This window comes from Mya arenaria, chromosome 2 (assembly GCF_026914265.1).
Source record: "Mya arenaria isolate MELC-2E11 chromosome 2, ASM2691426v1".
In the NCBI taxonomy this organism is placed as follows: domain Eukaryota; kingdom Metazoa; phylum Mollusca; class Bivalvia; order Myida; family Myidae; genus Mya; species Mya arenaria.
In genome coordinates, this window is record NC_069123.1 from 64152207 (window position 1) to 64177627 (window position 25421).

Sequence of the window (25421 nt, forward strand, 5' to 3'; positions counted from 1 at the left end):
CTTCACATACACTACTTTTATGTAGATTATAAATGCTTATTTTTAGCTCAACTATTCGAAGAATAAGGAGAGCTATACTACTCACCCAATCTTCGGCGTCACCCCTTGGTTAAGGTTTTTGGTGCAAGCACACATAGGTAAATATCTCAGCAACTACTTGAGGTATTGCATTGAGACTTTATACAATGATACTCAACCATCCAACCTACTTAATTAAACAAGTTAGATAACTCTAGTTTGCATTTACTAGATATGCAAATAATAGGCCTTTATTATTTGACTTAAAAATTCTGGTTAAGGTTTTGCGTGCAAGCATACATAGATTAATTTCTCAGCAACTACTTGAGGTATTGCATTGAGACTTGATACAATGTTACTCAACCATCCAACCTACCTTATTACCCAAGTTAGATAACAATAGTTTGCATTTAATGCAAATAATAGGCCTTTATTATTTGACTTAGAAATTCTGGTTAAGGTTTTGCGTGCTAGCACCAATAGGTTAATATCTCAGCAACTACTTGAGGTATTGCATTGAGACTTTATACAATGGTACTCAATGATCCAACCTACTAAATTAATCAACTTAGATAACTCTAGTTTGCATTTAATGCAAAATAATTGCCCTTTATTATTAAAATTAGAAATTCTGGTAAAGGTTTTGCATGTAACCAATTTTAAGTCAATACCTCAGCGAATACATCATGTATTGCATTGAAACTTTACACACAGGCTCCCAACCATTTAACCTTCTTATTTAATCAAGTAAGATAACTCTATCTTTCATATTATATAATTTTTACCCCTTTGTTATGCGACTTAGAAATTCTGGTTAAGGTCTTTCATGTTAGCACACATAGGATAATATCTCAGCAACAACTTGATGTATTGCATTGATACTTTATACAATGGTATTCAACCACCCAATCTAATTGAATAACCAAGTTAGATAACTGTATTTTGCAAATAATGGCCCTTTATTATTACACTTAAAAAATCTGGTTAAAATTTTGCATGTAACCACATTTATGTTAATATCTCAGCACATAGTGTATTGCATTGAAATCTAATCTACTGTTCATTCTCCTTTTGAAGAGTATTCATGCCTTTTAAGCGAATCAACGGAAAGATAATCTCGATCAACTAATCAAGTGGATCAGCTAAATCGTTTAACGAATTTAATCCCGTTTTTAATCCGATCAGTTAATCTTTTTCGAGAAATCGGCCCCTGGCCTTTGGCCAGTAGAGCTAAGAACAAATTGTGTTATTCTTGTCAAATTCCTATCTGTGTGCGGGTAACTTAACAATATTCGTAGTTACAAATACAATTTTATAATTGGTATTAAATATGATATTTACCTGACATTTGAATACATGATATCATTGCAACGGACTTAAATCTAATAAGCAAGTAAATCAAAAATGTTGGTATAGAGAGAATATTTGAAGCGTGTTTATGACCGTAAGATGATTAAGGCACCTTTTCAAGACAAAGGCTCCTTAAGAGATGATGTTTGTGCTTACAGTTATTTATGTCCCACAATCTGTGAAACAGTAAAATGAAAATAGACTTCCGTAAATAGCACTAATCTCCCATTTTTTTCATATACATGACATAACCTTGCATGAAAAGGCAAACATGTGGCCTTTATTAAACTATTTAATATGAGTAGATAGTATCTTCAAATTATAATCATATTTTTTTATGTTTATTCCATTAACAGCAATGCAATTAAGTCATATGCATTATGTTATAACACCGCAATCCTAAACAAATTTGCACGAATTTTGTAAACGCCGGTAAAATACGTCCATAAATACACGTCTTGACGTCCTACTTTATCTTGTTTACAGCGTCCTAATTCTGCGCAAATATTAAATCCAACACCTATTTCTTCTATCCTTTCTCAGAATACGAAAACGGCTCATTCAAAAAGAGAGCTCATTTATCAGAGAAAATGAAACGCAATTTATTATGTGCTTATCAAAGATCCACAGAACGAGTAGAATTAGCTCAAGTGGGGCTATAGCTAAAGTGATAAAATAAGTATTCTTTGAGCGCTATATCAAAGTTATTTGGAATTGCAGTTAATCTCGATGCATGGAAAAAAAAAACTTAACAAGATATCCTTAATTTAGTTACATGTATCTTAAACCGGAAAACAAAGCAAACAAGCAGCTGAAACTGTCAGGTAATAAGTAATTACGTGTGTTAGCAATCGTTTGCTTCCTTGCTTAAACTAGTCTTGATAGAGCCAATTAAACATGAGACTCCAGTATAAATCTGTATCGGAGACATAATTGACACAATACAACGTGCAAGCCTCAATCGTCCTTTATTTATCTGATTTGGATGCTTTCTTAATAAAGAAAGCAATACTTTTATGTTCTTTTATGTGCTCTATTCCAGGGTGTAGAACATGAACATTATTGTGTCATTAATTCATATTTCAAACTATATATCTAGTAGTTTGAAAAAGAACAACAAGGTCATCCAGGCTTTGGATTTGAGACCGTTTGAATAAATTTTGCGATGACCTATACATGTAGCACTTAGCGTGCGATTGAGCGTTCAAAGCACGCTATATGTGCCTTCATATGTTCAAACTTTTTACAAGAATAATAAGTAATCGATTAAATACGTGGGCCGAAAATTATTCCATTTATATTGAAGCGCAAGCAGGATTTAGGAAAACTATGGGAACAGTTGACAATATATATGTCCTTAATGGTGTCATTGAACATATTCTTAACCAAAATAAGAAACTGTATGTCTGCTACGTAGATTTTACAAAGGCCTTTGACCTTTTGGTGAGAGGTTACATCTTCTACAAACTTATTAGATACGGAATACGTGGAAATATGATGAAAACAATATACTCGCTTTATATTAAATCAAGCATAAAGTTAAAAAATGAAGTAAGTGAGGCATTTGTCTCCGCACTTGGTACAAGACAAGGGGACTGTTTATCCCCTTTTATATTTTCCATGTACATAAATGATTTAGAGGAAGAATTTATACTCAAAGGTTTTCAGGGGATCAATTTAAACACATTAAAACTCTTGTTCCTGCTTTACGCAGACGATATAGTGGTATTAGCAAAATCAGAAGTAGAACTGCAAAACGGACTAAATATTCTCAGAAATTACTGTCAAACCTGGAAACTGGTTGTAAATGTCAATAAAACTAAGGCCATGGTATTCCGAAAAGGCGGAAGATTACGAAATAATATCAAATTCTTTTACGGAGATTGTGAAATTGAGATTGTTAGCAAATTCACGTATTTAGGAATCACCGGCGGTTCATTTAATTAAACATTTGAAGCACTTGGGGGTCAAGCCCTTAAAGCTATTTTATAATTAAAGAAATATTTATCTAAATTTACTTACATCAAATTAAGCCACATCGTTTCATCGTTCGACAAACTTATATTACCTACATTCAACTATGGGTCAGAAGTATGGGGATTCCTAAAAGCAGATTCACTAGAAAAAATGCATCTTCATTTATTTAAAAACTTACTTGGAGTTAAATTATCAACACAAAACAACTTTATTTATGGAGAATTGGGAAGAACCCCTCTCTATGTTTATCGAATGACGTCTATCATCAGAAACTGGTTATGATTGACAATGTCGAATGACAGAAAATACTTAAATTTTTTATACAATTCAATGATATCAGATATACAAGACAATATCGGTCAACTCAATTGGGCATATAAAGTCAAATTTATGCTAGAATCAATGGGGTTTAACGACGTTTGGCTAAATCAAGGTGTCGGAAACATTAATTACTTTTTATATATTTTCAAACAAAGATCGAGAGATATATTTATGCAAAATGGAATGGAGTTGAGAGACTCTTCGAGAGCTTCCTCTTATGTATTATTCTCAAACTTTAATTTCTAATTATACCTAGACAATATCCAGAACAAACATCGCAGGAACGCTATATCAAGGCTTAGGTTATCTTCCCATAGACTCGAAATAGAAATGGGACGATTGCATAAACCACACATAACCACAAGAAAGGAAAGAAAATGTCAACTTTGCAACACTCCGGAGGACGAATTTCATTTTCTCTTAGAATATCCTTTATATCATAAATTACGGAAATCATACATACTTCGATATTATTGGCGTCGCCATAATATTATGAAATTCACTGAACTTCTTTCAACGAATAGCATAAATACTATACGCAAACTATCGTGCTATATATTTAAAAGTTTTAAGTGAAATTTTGTTTAAGTGAAATTCGATTCGAAAAGAACAATTTAGCAATGTTAGTTGTTTTTTCTATATTTTATCAATATTCTTTTACATATTCCTTTTCTACTCATCAACCCTTCAAAATGAAACCAAAATAATACCAGGTATCTAGACACCAAATTTCGTTTAAGCGTAATAGGCATGCGTGAAAAATCACAGTATTCATTTACAGACAATTCATTGATTATTTGACAGAAACATTTTGCTTCTGGTTTGTGCGAGCGTTTGCTTTGTTGAGTTTAATGTTTGTGCCACTAAATACAAACATGGACAGTTTTAGCTATCGTAAGCATTAACCAGCGGTTTCAATTAAAACTATATAGTTTGATCTTAATTTGGATTACAAATCCATGGAGTCATTTTATATTTCTTTGTATAGCATTCCTAATGCTTTGTCCCTACAAACAGAATGATAATCAACCATGTTATTTATTTTTTATCCCTTTATAATCTTTATCCCTTCAGAGATCCGTAATGATTTACATTTTTAAAGTTAAACAGACGTCCCTTTCCTGCATTTCTTATATAAAAGGCAAGAGTATTGAGTTTAATAAACCAGTATATAATCGGCTCAAATGGAACCCTATTAGAAGGTACAGACTTTTTCATTAATGGAGTCATTTTGGTTCGTTTTATTTCAGATTCGCTAAGCCGTAACAAATGTAAGAATCAACATATCTAAACACCTTCTGAACGAAATTCGAAGTAAAATAACAGTGACACTTGAACATGAATTAACTGTTTCTCAGGTCGTATTATATTATCTTTTTCTAAAATAGTATTCTATGATTTAATTATAAAAAAACTATAATTCTAACATTATTTCGTGTACTTTGTAAAAACGGTCGTTTTACATGTTATGGACGGAAAAATGAGCTTTAATAGTATGGTCATGTATTAATGAAACGTGGAGAAAGAATTCGTTGACATTTAACTAGTACTTATTATCTTCTTTTGAGTTATAAAATAAAAGTATACACATCATCTTCATATAAACTGCACTCTCCCTTATATGAGAACGTTTTCAAATTGGTTTAAAAGGCAGCCATGTTGTTTTCCGTTTTACCGACTGTTTTGCAAATTGAGTGCCTTTAATAAAAACTTATTAATTATGTGATTTCATATTGGCCTAGTATTTTGTCCTCAGCTAGCAATATTGGCCTTCGCCCTTCTGACTCAGGCCCATGCAGTTGACCTCTAATACATGAATAAATATGAAATGACCTTCAATGAAAACCGGGTTGTAAAAATGTGTATGTTGTTGGGCCGGTTGGGGCGTCAAAAGTTGTTTTCCGCCTAACTTGAGTTAAGATCGACGATTGATAGTGACGAATTTTGTTGTGTAGGTAGCTTATGTGAAGGAATAGTTTGGGATTGGTTTTGAGAGATTTGGGACAAGGCCATGAAACAGCCAATAAAGTTGCAGCGAAACTCAATACTTACGATACTTCCCTAGAATAATTTTCTGTTTTCTCTTTTTATAAAGGTAAAGAGAAAAGCTGCTATTGTTTTTCTAACTCATACAATAAATTAAATGGCTTTTTTAATTTCCTAATTGCCCATATAAATAAAACCTGGTTTCGTCGTATTTTGGCACTTTTAGTTTAAACATTGTTTTTGGTAAACAGAATTGGCTACGAAAAAATACCAATGATACAGAGGATTACATTATTTCTAAGCATTTAATCATACAGCTGTGTATCTTAAAATCGCTTAAACCAAATAGGGTCTGCCTTTCGTTTTGTAATATAATACAATGAAAACAAAATGGACATTTGGTGAAATCGGGAGTTCTTAATAATATTAATGCATAAAGCTACAGAAACATGCTCAGTAGCAAATACGTACATATACCCGGTTTAATGACACTGGGTAAACGCCAAAGACATATAACATAAAATCACAAACAAGAAACATGGAAGAACTGGTCAAAACTCCACAAGCAGCACAGTGCATACATACTATATAACAAACAAGGTATGTTTATCAAGGATTGTTAGGTACCGTCTTGGAACGGTCAGTAAAATGTAAATTTACTGGGGGTTTAAACGAGTTTAAGTGCACAAACCTCACTCTTATCCCAACAATCCTAAATAAAGAGAAAACGCAAAAGGTAAATCTTATCAAAGTATGCATTAACTTGAGGAAACTTAACAATACACAAATAATAATAAACTTATAGGTAAACCCCAAGTTCTTCTATGATTAAAGATCCCAACTATATCTGTAGACAGAGGAATACAATTCAGAGCACCTAATGCGAAACTTTTCAAAGATACGATGCAGAAATAGAGGTATCCTTGAAACAGAGGTAGAAGTTATCATCTAATAAACCGATAGTCAAAATAAACAAATGGACATACCACATTCAATATTTCTAAAACAAAAGCATAGAAGAGGTTTTCTATGTTTAACCTTCCAGAAAATAATCTAGCATGCTCAAGAGAGGATATTTGTATGACAAGCCATTGAATTATATTGCGGTCTGGGAACTTTCATAACGGCCTATGCTGTTTCGTAATATGAGATGTCAGAAATCTATAACGAATTTGTCGTTTAATTTTATGGGAATGTCGGAAATCGTAGAAAGATTTTTTCATCATACGTCTTCTTTGGACTCTAACTATGACATGTCGCCCAAGATACAAGCCAGGAAAAGTGGATGTGTGGTTTAAGGATTCCTCTATTGAAAAGTAAGTTTGCATAGGTTCCCATTGATATGATCAATTTGATAAACACGAAGAAAATGCTGTCATATTCAACGCTATGAAACTTTAATTAGTAAAAAAGGTACCCCAATATGCGTTCCTTATTCTTCTCTAAATCGATGTTTATAAGCTTGCATATATGAAATATACACAATTTGAAGTGCTCGTTCTCATCTAAGAGACAACACACAGAGCCAAGGAATCAATGTGTATGTTGCAGTTAGAATTTGCCTTGCCTTGATCTCTCATTATATGTCCGCCAATATATTGTTTTAAGAGTTCGAATTTGCTAGTGCTACAATCAAAGCAACAAAACACCACCAGCACTAACATTTCACTTAAATGCAGACGAGACAAATACGACCATGTATTGATGCTTCAATGATTCTATTTACTATAAATAATGGAACCGTGATATAGCAGTTAGCTAGCTTGAGTTTTAATAAATATGACTATTAAAATTAGATTTACATTTACATTTAACACAATTACAACACTCTCTGCACGAACTTACATTGAGTTAAACACAAATGAAGTATCCATAGTATAGAATATGTTGTGAAGTTGATTCAGCAATCGGCAGTCGACATTCGGGATTATATAGTTAAAGCGCAATAATGTAAATATGCTACAGAAGTTTGAACCTCAGACATATTATCAAATATCGACTTTCTTTCTTTTGCATAGTCGTCATGAGTAATTTGTATAGAGCTCTAATAGAAAACTCCATTATTTTACTATCGAAAAAACTATATATGAATCTTAATGCGAAGGTGGGTCAACCGTTCTTGGAGAATCATGCTAATGCTGCCAACGCTTAAAAGAGCAATTAATATTAACGAAATTGACCAACAACACACGGAAATGATGAAAATAGTTTCCGATTAGAAGTTCTAGGACACAAAGACAATAACAATTAAACATTGCTTACTTATAATACATAATCTCGGGATACACTCATGCCCACACACTGCATATATGAAAATGAGACTGTTACTCATCGGTGCCCGTCCTGTCCAAAAAATAAATCAAAGTTCAAAGCACGTGCAAAGAGAAAGTAATGTGTAGTTTCTTTTAAAATTGAAAAGGACGTAAGCAGATGTATCGAATGTCGAGCTAGGATTCCGTCCAGCTCGATATTCCAGTTAGACATTGCATTTTGACTATATATTTTAAAATGTCGAGCTAAAGTTTCGTCGAGTTCGACATTCCAGCTCGACATTGAATTCTTACAGTTTTATTTCGAATGACGATCTAGGTGTCTGTCCAGCTCTGCATTGAAGCTCGACATTAAATTGTTACTGTATATTCCAGTTTGACATTGTATTTATTCTATATAATTCCGATTGTCGATTATTTATTGTCGATGGCTAAGCCAACTGCACACAAAACCTAGCGATTTCCTTTTCTTCCATTTCAATGAATGTAAGAACGTATTATGTATCATCGAATAGATACGTTTGGTGCACTTTAATAAAACAGTATGTCAGATGGTATAAAATTACTGCGATTAATGGGATATTTCTGGATGGTCATTCTATTTTATTGCCCATGTGCCGGATTTCTGCTTCATTGGATCCTATAATAATTGATGACCTGTCTATTGTAGAACAAGCGTGTAAGAGGAATAAGGTAACTGCTTGAAAGCTGCATTCTTTATCAAATTTTGACCGTCCATCATGTTTGTCGTTTATTTAATATTTGTGTTGAAATGGAGTGGCGAACCTATTGGGAATAATAAAGTGAAAACTACAGGGATAAGCCATGTACTTAAAAATGAAATCCTGTTCAAAGGCACTAGGCAAGGACCCAAACGACAATGAACTAGAGACACAGATGTCTTTACTCCAAATACACAAATACAAACACCACAAAGAAACCACGCATGCATTAAAATAGCTTTACCGATAAATGATGTGGGAACCGCCTTTGAACGATCAGTGAAGTTCATAAGAACACGAGTCTACTTAGTGCTTAAACTAGTTTGTATGGACATAACGTGAACCTCCCAACATTAATCAATAATTACAAACTTGAAAATATACGCCAGCATCAACTGGAAGACAATAAAGGATAAGTAAAAAATAAAAGTGATATGAAAAGAAGTAATTTCAAACCAATAAATGGATACTAAAGCTATGGTTTCATATTAAGATGTATCATGCACTTTAGTACACTATTTGCGCTCACGTGTTATGCTCATGAACGTTTGCTTATCAGCGCTACATTTATTGAAGACAATTGCGCGTATACCGTGCAGTCGGAAATCGTCGAAACAATTTTAAAAAGTCGCTTTTATTTAATATGATTATTGCTGAGATAATTCCACGTGTGGCTATAATGTGCTTCACTTTGTAAATGTTTACATTATGATTATACACATGCTGATTGTAATTTAATTGGATTCAATTGGATTAAGAGATAGACCAATTTATTTCAAAGTATAACAGAAAACTTGCTGAATATATACACACCTTGCACATTGTATTCTAGTTAAGCTTGCTAAAACATATTTCTGATAAAGAAAGGTACTCATTTGAATAACGTAGAGAGGATCGATTGGATATTTCTGTTCGTTTTGAAACACTTCACATGTTTTCAGCCCGCAAGAGAACACCCCTAAACATTGTACAGCCATTAACGTGCCATTCTGTTTAAATTAAGTTTATGGTTTATCAATGTTGTTGACTGAGACGGTTGGACGTATTATTATCGTAAATGGTATAATTCGACACTACTTTTTCTTACTATGAAGTGTATCAATGTGCCGTTTTGATGGTAGCAAAAGATAACCATTGAACAATTCATATAAGGGTTTTATTCGGACTCCAAAATAATGGCTTTATTTGGTATCTAAGCAAAGATATTTCGAGCACTAGCTATATTTTCAGTATGTTAAAAGACACATATTTAGTGATATGAGTCCCGTAAAACTAAATTGTTTGCATTTGATTTCCTCATATTATAACATTTCAAATTGTTATGTCGGAGTAAACCGTCGTGCGCCCATTGCCCGGTTAAAGACGACCGCAAAACTAACGATGTAAACAATTAATGGCTCTACTTCGAAAACTATATTTCTGTCGAATTAAAATACATTTGACGTCTCTTAAGGGAGACAGCTCGTTATAACGTTTGTTGAATTATTTTAAAAGGACAGATTTATGCTACAAACATTTTCTCTATTTTGCAACCATTCTCATAAATTGGTCTTCATTTGTCTTGTAATTGCAAGAAAATGTTTAATTGCGAAGATTTAACATTTTATTAGCACATGTATCAGAAAAAATATTATTTTTGAAAACATTTTCCGTCTTTTAAATGTTCTTGCCATTTTATTTCATGAGAACATTGTGGTATAAAATGAATACAACAATTTATACCATAACATAGCAAACACTATTTCCAACCAGTAATTTACCATATTAAACGGTTCGGAATTATTTTCATATCATTACAATTTATTTGACAGAAAACTCACACATTGGTTTTAAAATTATCTCTTCACTTGTGCGGCAAATGCACTCTTTCTGTAAATGGTATGCTTTTCGAAGTATTTACAATTGATTTGGCCTTCTGCAGAAATATACCTTCTTTTTTATCCGCCACTATGTAAATAATTGACGAATTGTGTATTCAAATTTGATCAGTGTTTTTAATGAAAAATATATTTACAATATTGAACCTCATTTTAGGATTGATCCGTATGTTCCGTGCCTTTGTACAATATGAACATACGGAAGCGAGTTCAGATACCCAGTTACCAACAAGTTACATAAAACTTATATAAATTTGAAGACACCAGTCAAAGCCTTATAAAAGACATATTTGCATTGCTTTTTAATGTGTTTGAACTGTTTTAAATTGTAGAAACGAAAGAGGTTAATGTAAAATCAAGGAAAATCATTGTAATTGGCATTTTATTAGTACATCGTTTTCCATTGGTCAAATGACGCCGGACTTGTACCATCGGATCTCAACAATGAAAAAAGCAATGACTAAATCGATGTGTTTCATGGGAAAATTCTCTCTCTATTTATAAATGTTAAAAAAATGACAAATTTTAAAAGACAACGCAGAAAACCAGTCTAAGATATAGAAGAGAACAATTGTCCAGAATATTCTTGCATATTTCAGATAACTTAACACAATAAATACATAACAAACATTATGATTTATGTTACAAATTATCCAACAAAGCAGCTTAATTGTGTGTTTAAATTGTAGCACATCCAACCAACTACTTCAAAGCAACAGCTTGAAAAAAAAAGATAAACTAAAAATTACATTCTGTTTTGAACATATTTCTGCACTTATTATTAGGAATATTGTTTCATTTCTGGAATAATGTCCTATTTTCTTGATTAATATGCAAACTAATTTTGCGTGGCTAGCTCAGTAAGTAAACCTGACGTCATAGAACTGTAGGGCAGGTCCGTAGCAAGGCTTGCGGGATCAATTTTTCCAACGCATGCAATATAATCCTGTTTCATGTAATGTGTTAATCATTGCAAAACAATTGAAACAATTTAATACACAATTGAAACATACAACAGTTTCGAGCGTCTCTCGTGTAGTTTAACGACGTTAACCTGACATGGGTTTGCTGAGCAAATCTGTCTCGGGGGGTTTCCGTCTAGCTTTAGGCGAGTCCGTCACAGGGTTGCGGATCTCATTCGACGATTGCGTTGAAGTTTGATGTTGCTGTTTTTGTCTTCTCTTCTTAATTGTTGTCATTACCTGAAGTGCCTTTCAGATTGACCTATATAGACGTTTTCTTCTATCATCATTTGTGTCATAGAATTTATACTTATTTATTGCATTTTAATTTTATTCAAACAGCACATCTGCCCTTCGATACATTTTTCATAAACCTGCTTGGAAATTCACGATATTTTTATTCACATTGTTTTTCAAAACCTTTCCCTGTACTCACTGAATATATATATTAATGTGGAAAGATTGAAATGCAAAACATTCAGTTTTCTCCTAGCCACATTTTCTCGAAACATCATAAATTCATTAAAACAGGATTTAGCTAAGCTCACTATTTTTGTTTAGGTATTATTCTTAACATTTCTAGCCTTTTAAAGGTCATTCACTTTACGAGAATCACGATTCACTTTTTTAAGTCAATTCAACATTACGTAAGATTCTTGGCATCATGAAATAAGCTATTTAAGATTGTTAGGCTTTCTATAAGCAGTACCATAAGTCCTCGTTGTGTTGCTGTTGTTGTAGTGAATGGTGGTGGTGTTATAGCAGTAGCGTAGTAGTAGCCGTAAAAGAAGAAGTAAACATATAGATAAAAAAAGATCCAGCTTTATTTACATTTTAAGAACTATTCATTTCCCGTGCTCGTTTACTTATAGATCAATTTACAAACAGCTTGACTTACAGCTGTTTATATTTGTCCGATATCTTGATATTCATATTTCCTGTTTATTAAGGAGTATAACAAGAAATGTAATGAACACGCACACACTTTCCTTGAACTAAGATGAGACCTCTGAGTGAACCTTGTGAATGAGACATGCATATATTCTGAATTACATCATATTCACTATATACCGAGGGTTGTTCAAATTAAGACGTTATTTTCATATCAAGTACGGAAAACGTGTTAAAGCCTCTCTATAAGAACTTCATTAAATGTCAAGAAGCTATGTTTATTGAATTATTTGAGCTCTCTGCATACATACACTGCATACCAACTAGGAGGACTTTTTGTGCTTATAAAACCAACTCATTAACAAGGGCAGTAATGTCAAGTGCTCCCATGTTTCCTGTGTCGCTGTTAGGGGTGAAAAGCGTCGTCGATTCAGCGAGTATTCACACACTTTTCCTTTATTTTTCAACGGTGTGTTTTTCGGGGAGACCATGTGCACCGAATAAAGACAATTGCTTGTTTACGATGAAGCCTGTTATAAAGGACACTTATGTCTTTAATAAAATATCTCGTGAAACAATGAATGTTCTTACTAGGCTTACCGAGTCACTCAATGCATTTTATTCTTCAAAACTACGGTTGTATACCGTTCTCGTTCGTGCAAACCACATCCGATACCGTGTTTTGGTAAGTCAATAATAGGTATTGTTAATGTTTTCTGAGTGCAGATTGCCAGTTTTGGGTGTTAAATCGGAACATTAAGGAAAATCGAAACATACGTGTCACAGTACCTCATTCCTCCTTGAAGAGAAATCCGTAGCTTTGGGGCAGCAGACACGTAACTTCTGGCACCATTCATAGCGGTCCAACTTCTTGGTTCTGCTTGTTTTATAGAGCTATTTCTTGATCTTAGGTCGCGTGGAGGGCAATGCACCTCTTACATTTTGTAGGTATTCTCCTGATTTAACATGTAATGCTTTGTATAGAAAGCGTTTTGAACTCTGTAGTGCACAGATACCAAATAAAGAATTTTGAGCACCGGATGATGTCGTTGTAACGGAAAATGCTCGTAATATTACGGGCTGCGGTGTTCTGAACATTTTGCATTTGTTCATTACGGTCTCATGTATGTCATCCAGCAGCACATTACATTAATAGAGTTTTGATGTAAATAGCGAGTTTTCAATAGATTTCTTTGGCACACTAGTAAGGTATGTATGGTCTGATGTGATCTATCTGCCGTAAGTGATCGTAGCAATGTCGTCAAGCCGAATTTACACCCAGCATTGTTCCAACATTTCTGACGCATGTGACTGGCTAAATCTCAGAAACTCCAACATTCACGGAGTTATGCGCAACGAGATTAGCCATGCCCTCTCCTAAAAATATGCATATATGTATGTTTCATTGTATTTATTTGTTAATTGTACTTGTATTTGTATTTCTTAATTGTATTTGTATACAGTGTTGTCCTCAAGTGCATACCTTCTGGCTTATTGGATGTGAAATTAATCAGTATACATTCGGATGACCCAGTTAAACCCTTTGCTCAGTAGTTTGCAACCAAAACTGACTTGCTCAGTGGTTAAAGATGTGAAAAGTAGCAAATGGTGCGACAAAATATCATTTCGAATGAGTCATTGTAGTAAACGGTAAATTAGTAAAATGAATTAATAAACAACATAATAATACTTCTTAGAATACTAGTAATCGGAAGCTACCTCGACAATACAAAGGTCTAAAAGTGGAATTTGTTCGACAAATTATAGGTGTCTCTTGCCAACCGATGAATGTATATTGTCAGACATGAAACTGTAAATGTATCATTATCTAGAAAAAAAACATCTCGAACATCTTAAAGGATCATGATAAATATGGCATCCTAACAAATCCACTTCCAGCATTAAGTTAGGCGTACACAATCAGAAGCTAATGGTCGAAAATCATGAATTTCTTCCTACTTTTATATGGTGACCACATTTCCTATGGCTTTCGAGAAGACGCTATTGGAATGCAACATACATGGTGTTTTTACATGTCTATACAGACTTGCATTATACGTCTTTAATGGTAGTGATTATTCCCTAAAGCAGCTTTGGAAAACCAAAGGCAATTATAACATAGTAGAATCTTACTTTGATACGTCTTATTTTAAAAAAATGTTCAGAATAAACAGTAACCATAATAAGGCTACGAATATAGTTGTTCTAAACAGGTTTATCACGCACTTTTGCGTTCTTGTTTGTGATTTCTTGTTTTTGTGTTATAAATCTATGTTTACCCTGTGCCATTAAACGCAGGTTTTATGTTTTAACTTTTGGCTACTGAGCTGAGCTCTGCAGGTTTTTTATATGTATAAATATGTTCACTTCGACATCGAAAGTCATATCAACACCCGTGTATAGGTCTGTCCAAATGAAAACATGTTTACATCTGATATTATAGTGACAATGAACGTGACGAATTCGCTTTGATACCAACGCCTACGATAGATTTTGCACGCATTGTCATAGTGAGAATTTAAAGAATCACCTTGAACTACCTATCGCTCGGCATTTTAGAATGGAATCCACAACATTGTATTCGTATTTATATTTTTCTCCAAAAAAACCCAGGTAATTTACCTTATATTTTAATAACAAAATAAAGCTGAACGGACTGAGGGAAGGTATTAGTCAAGCTTTCCGAATGAAGAAAACGATTTTCTAACGAGGTTAAATCTCAGAAACTCCAACATTCACGGAGTTATTCGCAACGAGATTAGCCATTCCTTCTCCTAAAAATATGTATATATGTGTGTTCCATTGTATATATTTGTTAATTGTATTTGTATTTGTATACAGTTTTGTCCTCAAGTGCATACCATCTGACTTATTGGATGTGAAATTAATCAGTATACATTCGGATGACCCAGTTAAACCCTTTGCTCAGTAGTTTGCGACCAAAACTGACTTGCTCAGTGGTTAAAAATGTGAAAAGTAGCAAATGGTGTGACAAAATATCATTTCGAATGAGTCATTATAGTAAACGGTAAATTAGTAAAATGAATTAATAAACAACATAATAATACTTCTTAGAATACTAGTAATCGGAAGCTACCTCGACAATACAAAAGTCTAAAAGTGGAATTTGTTCGACAAATTATAGGTGTCTCTTGCCAACCGATGAATGTATATTGTCAGACATGAAACTGTAAATGTATCTTTATCTAGAAAAAAACATCTCGAACATCTTAAAGGATCATGACAAATATGGCATTCGCGATTGGAATGCAAAATACATGTTTTTTACATGTCTATACAGACGTACATTATAAGGCTTCCATAGTAGTGATTATTCCCTAAAGCAACTCTGGAACACCATAGACAATTATAACATAGTAGCATCTTACTTTGATTCGCCTTATTTAAAAATCTTATTCAGAATAGAAATAAGTAAGCATAATAAGGCTACGAATATAGTTGTTTTAAACAGGTTTATCATGCACTTTTGCGTTCTTGTTTGTGATTTCTTGTTTTTGTGTTATACGTCTATGTTTACCCTGTATCATTGAACGCTGGGTTTCTGTTCAAATTTTGGCTTCTGAGCTTGTTTCTGCAGGGTGTTTTATATGTATAAATGTTCACTTCTAAATCGAAGTCATATTAACACCTTTGTATAGGTCTGTCCAAATGAAAACATGTTTACATATGAAATTATAGTGACAATGGACGTGACGAATTCGCTTTGATACCAACGCTTACGATAGATTGTGCACGATTTATCAAAGTGAGAATTTAAAGAATCACCTTGAACTACCTATCGCTCGACGTTTTAGTATGGAATCCACAACATTGTATTCGTATACATTTTTCAAATAAAACAACAACAAGTAATTTCCTTATATTTCAATAACAAAATAGGAATGCTGAACGGATTGAGAGAAAGTATGAGTCAAGCTTTCCGAATGAAGAAAACGATTTAAAACAAATCTCCATTATGTGTCATTATTGTCTCTTAAGAGATACTTTGAGGACAAATTCCAAGTGCAAAAGCCTCTTAGGAGAAACTAAGAGGATAGGCATATACCATGCAGGGTGTTTTTCATATGATTAGGCAGAGGGAAATGCTAAGGTTTTGATTCTGTTATTATACCTTCCTTGTAGCCCAGTTTTACAAAGGAAGATGCATTCAGGATTAATGACAAGGTTTATGACCCGATGGCGGCGACATACCGATATCAAGCAATTATCATGGTTAAAGAATGTTATTGGTTCACAACGGTCCAGTTTTTCGAAGAAGTCACCGTAGTGCTTATTTACCGTTCATAGATTGTTAAGTAACCTCTATTTATTCTAAAAACAAACAAATGGCACGGATAACAATTGTAGACAATTGAAATCTGCTACAAATATTTGGAACAGCATTTGTATTTAAATATATATTGCATCAGATCTATCCTACATGTTTGTGTTTCTTCTCATTAAGTCGCATCATCGTTTGTTTCCATAAGTTAGTAAGAAATCCATACTTTAAAGAAATAATCAAAGGGTTTTATGACAATGCTTAAGTTGGCCCTGCCTTCTTTATAATGTTAACAAGTGTAGTATTGTTATTGTTACACTTTTTAATTAGCTAGCTTTAAAATATCAACCATTGCAGGCTTGGAATCAAAATGAAGAGGGCCTAGGAAACAATTTAATAAGAATGACTAATCATATAAATTGAGTTTCTATTTTGCCTTACTGACATGATCTTATCATATAAACAAGTACGGATATTGCCTTATGATGTAAATATCATTCACGTCGAGTCAATCTTTTTTTTTTATTAAAGTCGGGGTTAAAGAAAGTCAAAACGGTTGAGAGGAGTTATTTGGCTATACATACATTTTGCTATGTTTACATTACTAAACTATTCTGGGACTAGGACTTTACAGGATATTAGTGGTTAAATTAAGTTATATTATAATTTTGGAATTATAGCCTATTTTTATAATTAATTGATTTTTTTTTTTCTAAAGATTCTTTTTAATACGGAGCCTGTTGGACTTTCCTCTTAACATTCCTCTCAAAACAATACAGTTTGTCCATTCAGACCATTGTATTCTTGCTAATAATACAATACAATTATGTGATCATAAATGCTCATGGTTAATAAGCATGGTATCATTATTGGTCCTGACCTGAAGACGAACCATTCTGAGGTCATAGGATCAAAGGTGAAGTTGTTGGTGACCTTAAATATTTATATGAAAAACTGAAAATTAAGCTGAAAATCGGTTTCCGCTCAATATCTGAAGAAAGCTATGGCCCAGGGACCTCGAACTTTCTAGGCAGGTAAGTCATGACGAACAGGTGATTCCTATTGCTTTTGAAGTAAGTGGGTTATATATGAGACGGTGTTCAAAGCATGAGTATATAATAATTGAATTATTTTCATATTAACTCGACAGAGACCTCCACTGTTTGTTAATAGCACCACATGTTATCTCCTTTTGCTCTAGTTGATCCATTAAAACATGAAACAGAATACCTCGATACACACCGCCCTTTAATATCCGTCTGTTACCCGATCCTTAATCTGGCTATTTTTAAAATGAACTGTCATACCTGCCAAAGTCATCTCAATTCAAGGGTTACTACAAGGACATCGGTAAACACATGTGTTGACATTGAAATAATTCTCGACAAAAAGGCATTTTATTTCCAATCTTTTAATTAATAGTCAATTCGAAAGACCTCGATCAAGAATATAATTAGTTTAAGGTGGTATAACAGTAATGACACATTTCAAATATTGAAGTGAAATACTGTTCCAGTCACAAAATAGTTCAATAAGTTGCGAATGCATGAGATAAGACATTCGGCTTATACAGATGCTTCGTAAACAACAGAGGCATGCCCAGTAGCCAATGAATTAACTCGTTTGGTGGCTCAATATAAGGCCGATTTAAGCCAGCAGTATGGTACCGTTCATGAAGTTTGTTCCTGCTATACTATATTTGCCAGTTGGATTTTGGGCCGTAAAATTCCATCATGTTGTTTCTGTTTACTGCCAGTTAGATATACAAAATGGTCCATAGTTGAAACGTTACGCAGAAATTAGAAGAGCTCTATGTAACAGGTCACCTTTTACCTTAAAATATATTTAAACATTATGTTAAGTGGATGCAATTATCTATTGGCCAGCAATAACATATGTGTATTCCGATTTCAACACGCTACCGGGTTGATAACACCCAAATACAAACTTGAAGCAAACTTTTCAACAACGAATTTTAGCATTCTCTATCTCTCAGTCGGTGGGGCTTTAATTAACTTGTTACAAGGGCCATTTTCTCGTATGTCCGAAGCTTACTAAATTCTCAACTTTTGACAATTACATTTAAAATCGTTAAACAAACACTTGCTCAGCCGTTCAACAAAAGATTTATTTCAGTATCGATGTTAACGGTACAATCATCTTTGATTTTGCGTCTGCAATCGTTTGCAGGGAAAAGCATTGAAAAATGCTGCAATGCAATTCAATAAATTGCTACAGGAATAGAAATATCAAGTTTGGGGTAATAAAGTGCAATATAACAACAAAACGCTCTGAAGCGATGCCAGCTACAATTGTTCAGATTATAATGCAACCGAATTACTGTAATTGTATTTTCCCTAGAATATGTACGTTATCCTTCTTCATTTAACAACTTCTACGGAGTAATACTATTTTCAATATCTTTGTAAAAATGTCGAGTAGTGCAATCATACGATGCAAACTACAAAGCAGCCAAACATCTGCGAATCAAGATGATGGCATCGATAGTGGTCAACAAATGCCTTCTCCACAATATGTCCTATATTTGTGCTACTTCTTGGAATACAGCACAGTATTCTAGATTGTCAATGACCCCCATCAAAGACTTGTCCATGCAATTAAAAATTTAAATTTATAATGAAGTTCAGCGTGTCACCATGGTTAACATTGTTTTTTTTAAAAAAGCACAACCATCTTTCATTTTATAATTTATTGAAAACAAATATAGGAACAACAAACTGGATCACACACAATTCAAAACTACAACTACCTAAATGAGCACGTGTAAAATGAAAGCCAACTGTGATAGTAGTGTTTGAAATATATCTCAACGAACAAGAATACTTCATCACATTTTACATATAAAATATTTCTGTTCAATGACACATACAAAGTTTCAGTATGATCATTTTATTGTGAATGCAATCATATATGTATCTAAAATAACAATTTGATACAATTGACTATCAAATCAATTTTCGATAACTACTAGTGTACTTTTGGTTATTAATAAAACAGTCCTAGAAGGCATGCAAGAATGTGGTGTGCATTTGTTATGTACATCCGTGAGAATAAAACATATTCAATGGCAATGTACATGATATCACAGAATTGTTTTATTGACAATTGGGTCATTATTCACATATAACGTATTCCCTATATTGAAGACTTCATCGTTAATAACGTTGGTTCATTGGTACAATTGTCACTTGTAAGATTGTCTAATTCTGTGTTGTTACTTAAAGGATGATTATCCCCACGAATACTACAACCGAAGCCACATTTGTTTTCTGCTTTATTTGATGTAGGACTACTTGACGATAACAGGCTGTCAGTTTCACGGATGTTTTCCCCCGCATTACTGCTTATTTCCCCATTATTCTCATTAACAACCTCGTAACATCTTGGAGTATTGTGATTGGAGTTCATGTCTGGATTCGAGGACGATGATTTAACATAAACGTCAGCCATGATTCCATTTACAGGTGCTTTGAGATTGATATGCACTGTGTTTAGCCCCTGTACTGATGACGAATGTGTCTCTTTCCCGGAAGAATGGAATGCCGGTGAATGGAACGAATTTTGAACTGGCGAATCACAGTGCGAAGCCTTGTTTTCACTATCTCGAAGTAGTTCCAACAAAGGCCTATTGTTGTCCTGAATGTTGTAGTTATCATCACTATCGTGTTGTGAGCATCTGTAGGAAGGGTTTTGCGGCGAGTGTTTTATTCTGCCGGAAAGCCCCCTGTGGCTTATCTTAGGTGTCGAGGGCTGAAAGTAACAGTTGCTGTAGATCTCTGTAAGAGTTTTAGAGGACTTTCGTACCCTAATATTTCTTACTGATTCGTCCTCGCTCAACAACCAGAATGTGTGAAGTTCTCCTTTCCCCTGAAAAAAGTAAGCGGATACTTTAATTAATGGTCCCTTGTATCCGTGTATATAATACGTGGTGATTTTTTGTGTTTACTTTAACATATGTCATACCCGGATATTGTTACACTAGTGTTTGAACTCCATAAATACATACAGAAATAGTAGCGGTTTTAAACAGACTACGTTTAAGAGCAATGTAAAATTAATAATAGTTAAGGCAAATTCTAATCTTAATTGTGCCATACTTTCATTGGAACCTTTCCTCTAGACTCTAACGTATAGCCGCCAAGGCTGACCAAAATATCGCGGCTCTCTTGACTGCAGTGAATCTTCATAGCTGAAAAGGTCGGTGACAGATTTGCTGCAACTTCGCATAACATACATGCAATAAGAACAGAACAGAACTTCTTCTATTAGGATAAACAATAAACATGTTTAAAGCAGAATCTCATCAATAAAATAGTTTCAACGCAATGCAATGGCTGAAAGCTTTCTCATACTCTTAAGCAACTTGTTTTCCTCACAACGAGTAACAGTTCCTACTTGTTGTAATAAAACAAGAAAGATTTGTATACAGGTTTTTATTTAGCGAAAATGACGATAATTATGGATGGAAATATGACATTTGATAAACGAATATTTTTCTGCCATTATTTCTGTAAAAAGGATTATAAAGAAAAGTGTTCGATCTATAAATATGCCATTTAGTTGGCGACAACATATTATCTCAGACAAATCATAGTAGGGTACAATTAAATCCTCTTACGTTCGCCGTTGGTTTCCATGCGTGATGCCGTGTTGACGGTGTCCCCGAACAGCGTGTATCGCGGCATCGTGAGCCCAACAACACCCGCAACACACGGACCTACACAAACAAATACATGCAATAAATAAAGTACATAGAGTGAACATAATTGTTTTGGTTTGTTATTTATAACTGAATTTGATTTTCTTTAGTAATTATTTTTATTCTGTATTCATAAACTTACACTTTACAATTAATCAACTTCGTAAAATTTGAACACAAACTTCTTTGCATAACACAATTTTACATTTAAAATGATTATTGTTTAGCTCAATCTTACCTTAACCAGGATTAAATGTTTGGCGACCATCTATAACATAAAGCAGATCTAGTTGAAGTATACCTTAAAACGTATATAAAACAATCAAAATTACCTGAGTGCATGCCGATTCTAAGGGACATATGGTAGTCTGGAATGTGGCGGACGGTAAAGGACTTGATATGACGGAGTAGCTGTAGAGACATGGAGGCGATCTCTCCCGCGTGGCTGTCACCGTTCCGGATAGGCAGCCCGCTCACAACCATATAGGCATCACCTGGATTAAGTTGGGTTTGGTTTTAAATGTAAACATTTCATACTTATTATGAAACGAACTTAGTATCTCAAACTATTACCAACATGGGGATTTTTTATACCAAGATGGGGATTTTTTATGCCAAGATGGGTATTTTTATACCAAGATGGGGATTTTTATTTTATTGAATACCGGAATCATGAAATATTTTTCAATATGAATATAAACCAAGCTCTATATCGAACCCAATTTATATGTTATGTCAACACTTTTCTCAACAATTTAAAGTCGTATAATTTTAAGATGCGGAGCTGTATTTGTAACAGTTTTGTCTTGTTTCCGTACCTATAGTTTCTATTTTATAGACGTCAAAGTTACGTATGGTATTGTCGAATATTGTGTAGAGATCATTCAGCATGTCAACGACCTGAAATTCAAAGAAGCACATCTAGTTTCATATTATTTTTCATTATCATTTTCGTTATTTTATAACCAGGCAGATGTGACCGAAATATGGTAAAGCCATTTTCAACTGTTAGAAAAATCATTTAACACTCCTTGTGTTGCATGCATCAAATACGATTACCCTTATATAAAGGAAGTTGATAACAAAATTATTCTTAACTAACACTTCACTTTTTTCGATTTAGATTTCTTATTTAAATGCTACGTGTAGCGTAAAGGTCTAATTGTAACTGGGATTGAATAGGGCACCTGCATAGGCGTGGATTCGGCGGAAAGGTGAGTGAAGCCACAGATATCGCTGAAGTAGATGGTGACACAGTTGTAACACTCGGGAACCACCGCCTCACCTGACTTCAGCTGGTCAGCCACGCATCTGAATTGTTGCACAAACTTCTTAGATGTATTAATTCAATAACATAAACAGAGACCTGTTTCATGTATCGCTTATTTTAGTATCTGATAATTTACATGTGTATCACCTCGATCTAATTAATTTCTTGGCACTAGCTCTTGTCTTATATTTGTTTGAAGTGAGGCATCGAGAATGTCTTGTTAAAACCTTGTTGATATCTTGATTATTCTTGTTAAGGAACATACTGATAAACTCCAAGATTATTTTAAGTTTCAAGTTTATTTAAAAGAACCCAGTTCATGATAAAATGACAGCATATTCTTTATGAGTATATCAGACAAAGAAATACATATATAAGAAACGAGGCTATTTTAAAAGAATAATAACAAACAAACATGTAATATGCACATCAACAAAGCAAAAGATAATGGGAGAGACATATGTTTAACAAAGCTTTTAGCAAACAATCGTCATACTAATACGATTAAAGTAACTATAATTACTATTCGCAAGTAAGTATATAAGTATTGACAGCCTTAAAACGTATTTAATATTTCTTTTTAAAACTGGCATAACTTTCTATATTTGCGTTGTTACCTATGCATATAAAATACCTACATTTGGTTTCATTTGGATTACGTAGTATTTTCATGTCCATAAATCGCTTTCTGCTATCTTTAAGAGCATAACTACATTCAAGTAGATATGGGTACGCGTCTCAAATTCTACTGTAAGCATGGCACAACGGACACTTTCTTAAAATTACATCGATTCCAGTCTAGCTGCCGGTGTTCGATTAGAAGGCGATGATTTCTCCTTCGAAATTTAACTATGAACTTTAACAATTTGTAAGGATTAGCTATAAAATAACTCTCAAGTCAAAACTCGTTTTTAAACAATTTATAGTTACTTCATTTGCTAGAAATATCAACAGCACTGTACCATTTATTCTAAACTAGTTTCTGTTTTACATTACATGTCAGCCATTTGTGATTGGGAAACACATGTAAATCCAATATATTGTTTAGACCTCATTTTATATGTTTGACAAATGAAATCATAAAAGAAGAACCTCTACGTAAGTATACATCTGATATATTATTACTGAACATAATAGTGTACATTGTTGATGCTAATTTAGGGTATAATGGTGATACAATTTTCGCCAAATATGAAAGAGTTCGGGACTCTATGTCTTTTGGTAACGGGTTAACGCCTGTTTTACCGTAAACTATTCAAGAAGCAGTGCTTGATTTAAGACATCAAATGTGTCAAAAAAACAACAAGTTGTACTCTTTCCAAATTTCCTTACTTCGGAATCCCCAACATTCGCAACAGCGTCAAAGAAAAGGTTTAATCATTTTATTGAATATATCTATTTTCATATCAATCAGCTTGCTCTTGATTAAAGGGCAGAAAGACCACCAATCCATATTTGTTTACTTAATCTTCATTTAAACATTATATTGTGATCATAAATGATCTAACAGTGGACTTGTGGCATTGTGTTTGGACATAAGTCACTCGGTCGCTATTCAATCAAATAGGAATAATTGTCTTCTCGGAGAAGATCTGGTAACATACTTACAATGTTATAAGGCACCCGCTGTCAATTTGACGTAGTGTTTCAGTGTAAGATCGCAATTTATTTTTCCTTGTGAGCACCAAAAGTAAATATAACAATAGTGTCTACGCCAGTCTTGAAAACAGCTTTTGGTAAAAGATATTGCGATTTACACTGAAATAACAATTGTCCTTCATCTCATCGTATGTCTACGTCAGATTTTCCAGAAAACATTAAATAATGTGAAGGCGACGTTGTAATGACATCATCACGTTGTGTTACAACGATACGCACGAAACTATTACATGACAGTAAATTATATAAAGCAGGAAATTGCGACATCAGAGGAAGAATTGGCGCGAGGAACAAGCTATACAATTATGCATACAATCAGAAATGACGCTTATCAACATGTTTCGACAGATGAATAATATATTCTGTACAACTCTTGCTGATAAAGGTGATATATTTACGAAATCACCAGACCATACGTACCTTGGCAACATTCGAAGCAGAAGTGCCTCTGTCTTTTTCTTTTCTTCCATCAACGCTGTGGTTCTTTCTTCTACGATATCCTCGAGATTTTTCTGGTATTTTTCCATCATCGCCATCATCTTATCCATTATGTTTCGGCGTCTGTTGTGGGAGAAATGAGATAATACACCGTAAACCTACGGAATTGGTAAACGATAGAATATCAATCCGGCTGCTGTTCATAGACACGATAATGTAACGATTTATTACAGTATTGATGTATCCAAATGTTGAAATAAGGGAGAAAGTAGGCCTATTTTCAGGATATCGTCAATATGATCAGCATTGTGCGTAACGATACATTCGGTAAGTGTTGAAAGTTTTTATATTGTCAAGGTTCGACAGCATAATAGCTCTTACTGACTTTGAAAAACAGAAGCCATGAGAAATACATTTCTCGTGTTACTCCCAATACGTACAGCGATTGCAGCGTTCCTTGAAATCACGCATTTATTCAGTGTGACGCAATAAATAAACACACAAACAACATAGTATAGTCAATTTGTAAGAAATTGCATTAACCTTTTAACTGATCTTCGCATTTAGCCTCGGTTTGTTAAATTATACCTGTTGAATGCAATCAAAGCAGTAATGAAGATTTAAGATATCGAGTAGTTACGAGTTCAGTATTGACTTAATTAAACGAACAGTAATGTC

General features: G+C 33.8%; 1 protein-coding gene across 2 annotated transcripts in view; it reads right to left on the minus strand.

Annotated features, from left to right (window-relative positions):
• Nucleotides 1-19393: 19393 nt before the first annotated feature.
• Nucleotides 19394-25421, minus strand: part of LOC128212853 (receptor-type guanylate cyclase Gyc76C-like) — a 169570-nt gene continuing 163542 nt past the window's right edge. For both annotated transcript variants that reach the window (XM_052918226.1, XM_052918215.1), the window contains exons 16-22: nucleotides 24726-24866; nucleotides 22564-22687; nucleotides 22195-22276; nucleotides 21709-21870; nucleotides 21296-21394; nucleotides 20775-20866; nucleotides 19394-20544 (exon numbers count right to left, since the gene is read on the minus strand). In XM_052918226.1, coding sequence (XP_052774186.1) covers nucleotides 19813-20544; nucleotides 20775-20866; nucleotides 21296-21394; nucleotides 21709-21870; nucleotides 22195-22276; nucleotides 22564-22687; nucleotides 24726-24866 — 1432 coding nt within the window. In that variant the 3' untranslated portion in view covers nucleotides 19394-19812. The remainder of the gene's footprint in view (nucleotides 20545-20774; nucleotides 20867-21295; nucleotides 21395-21708; nucleotides 21871-22194; nucleotides 22277-22563; nucleotides 22688-24725; nucleotides 24867-25421) is intronic.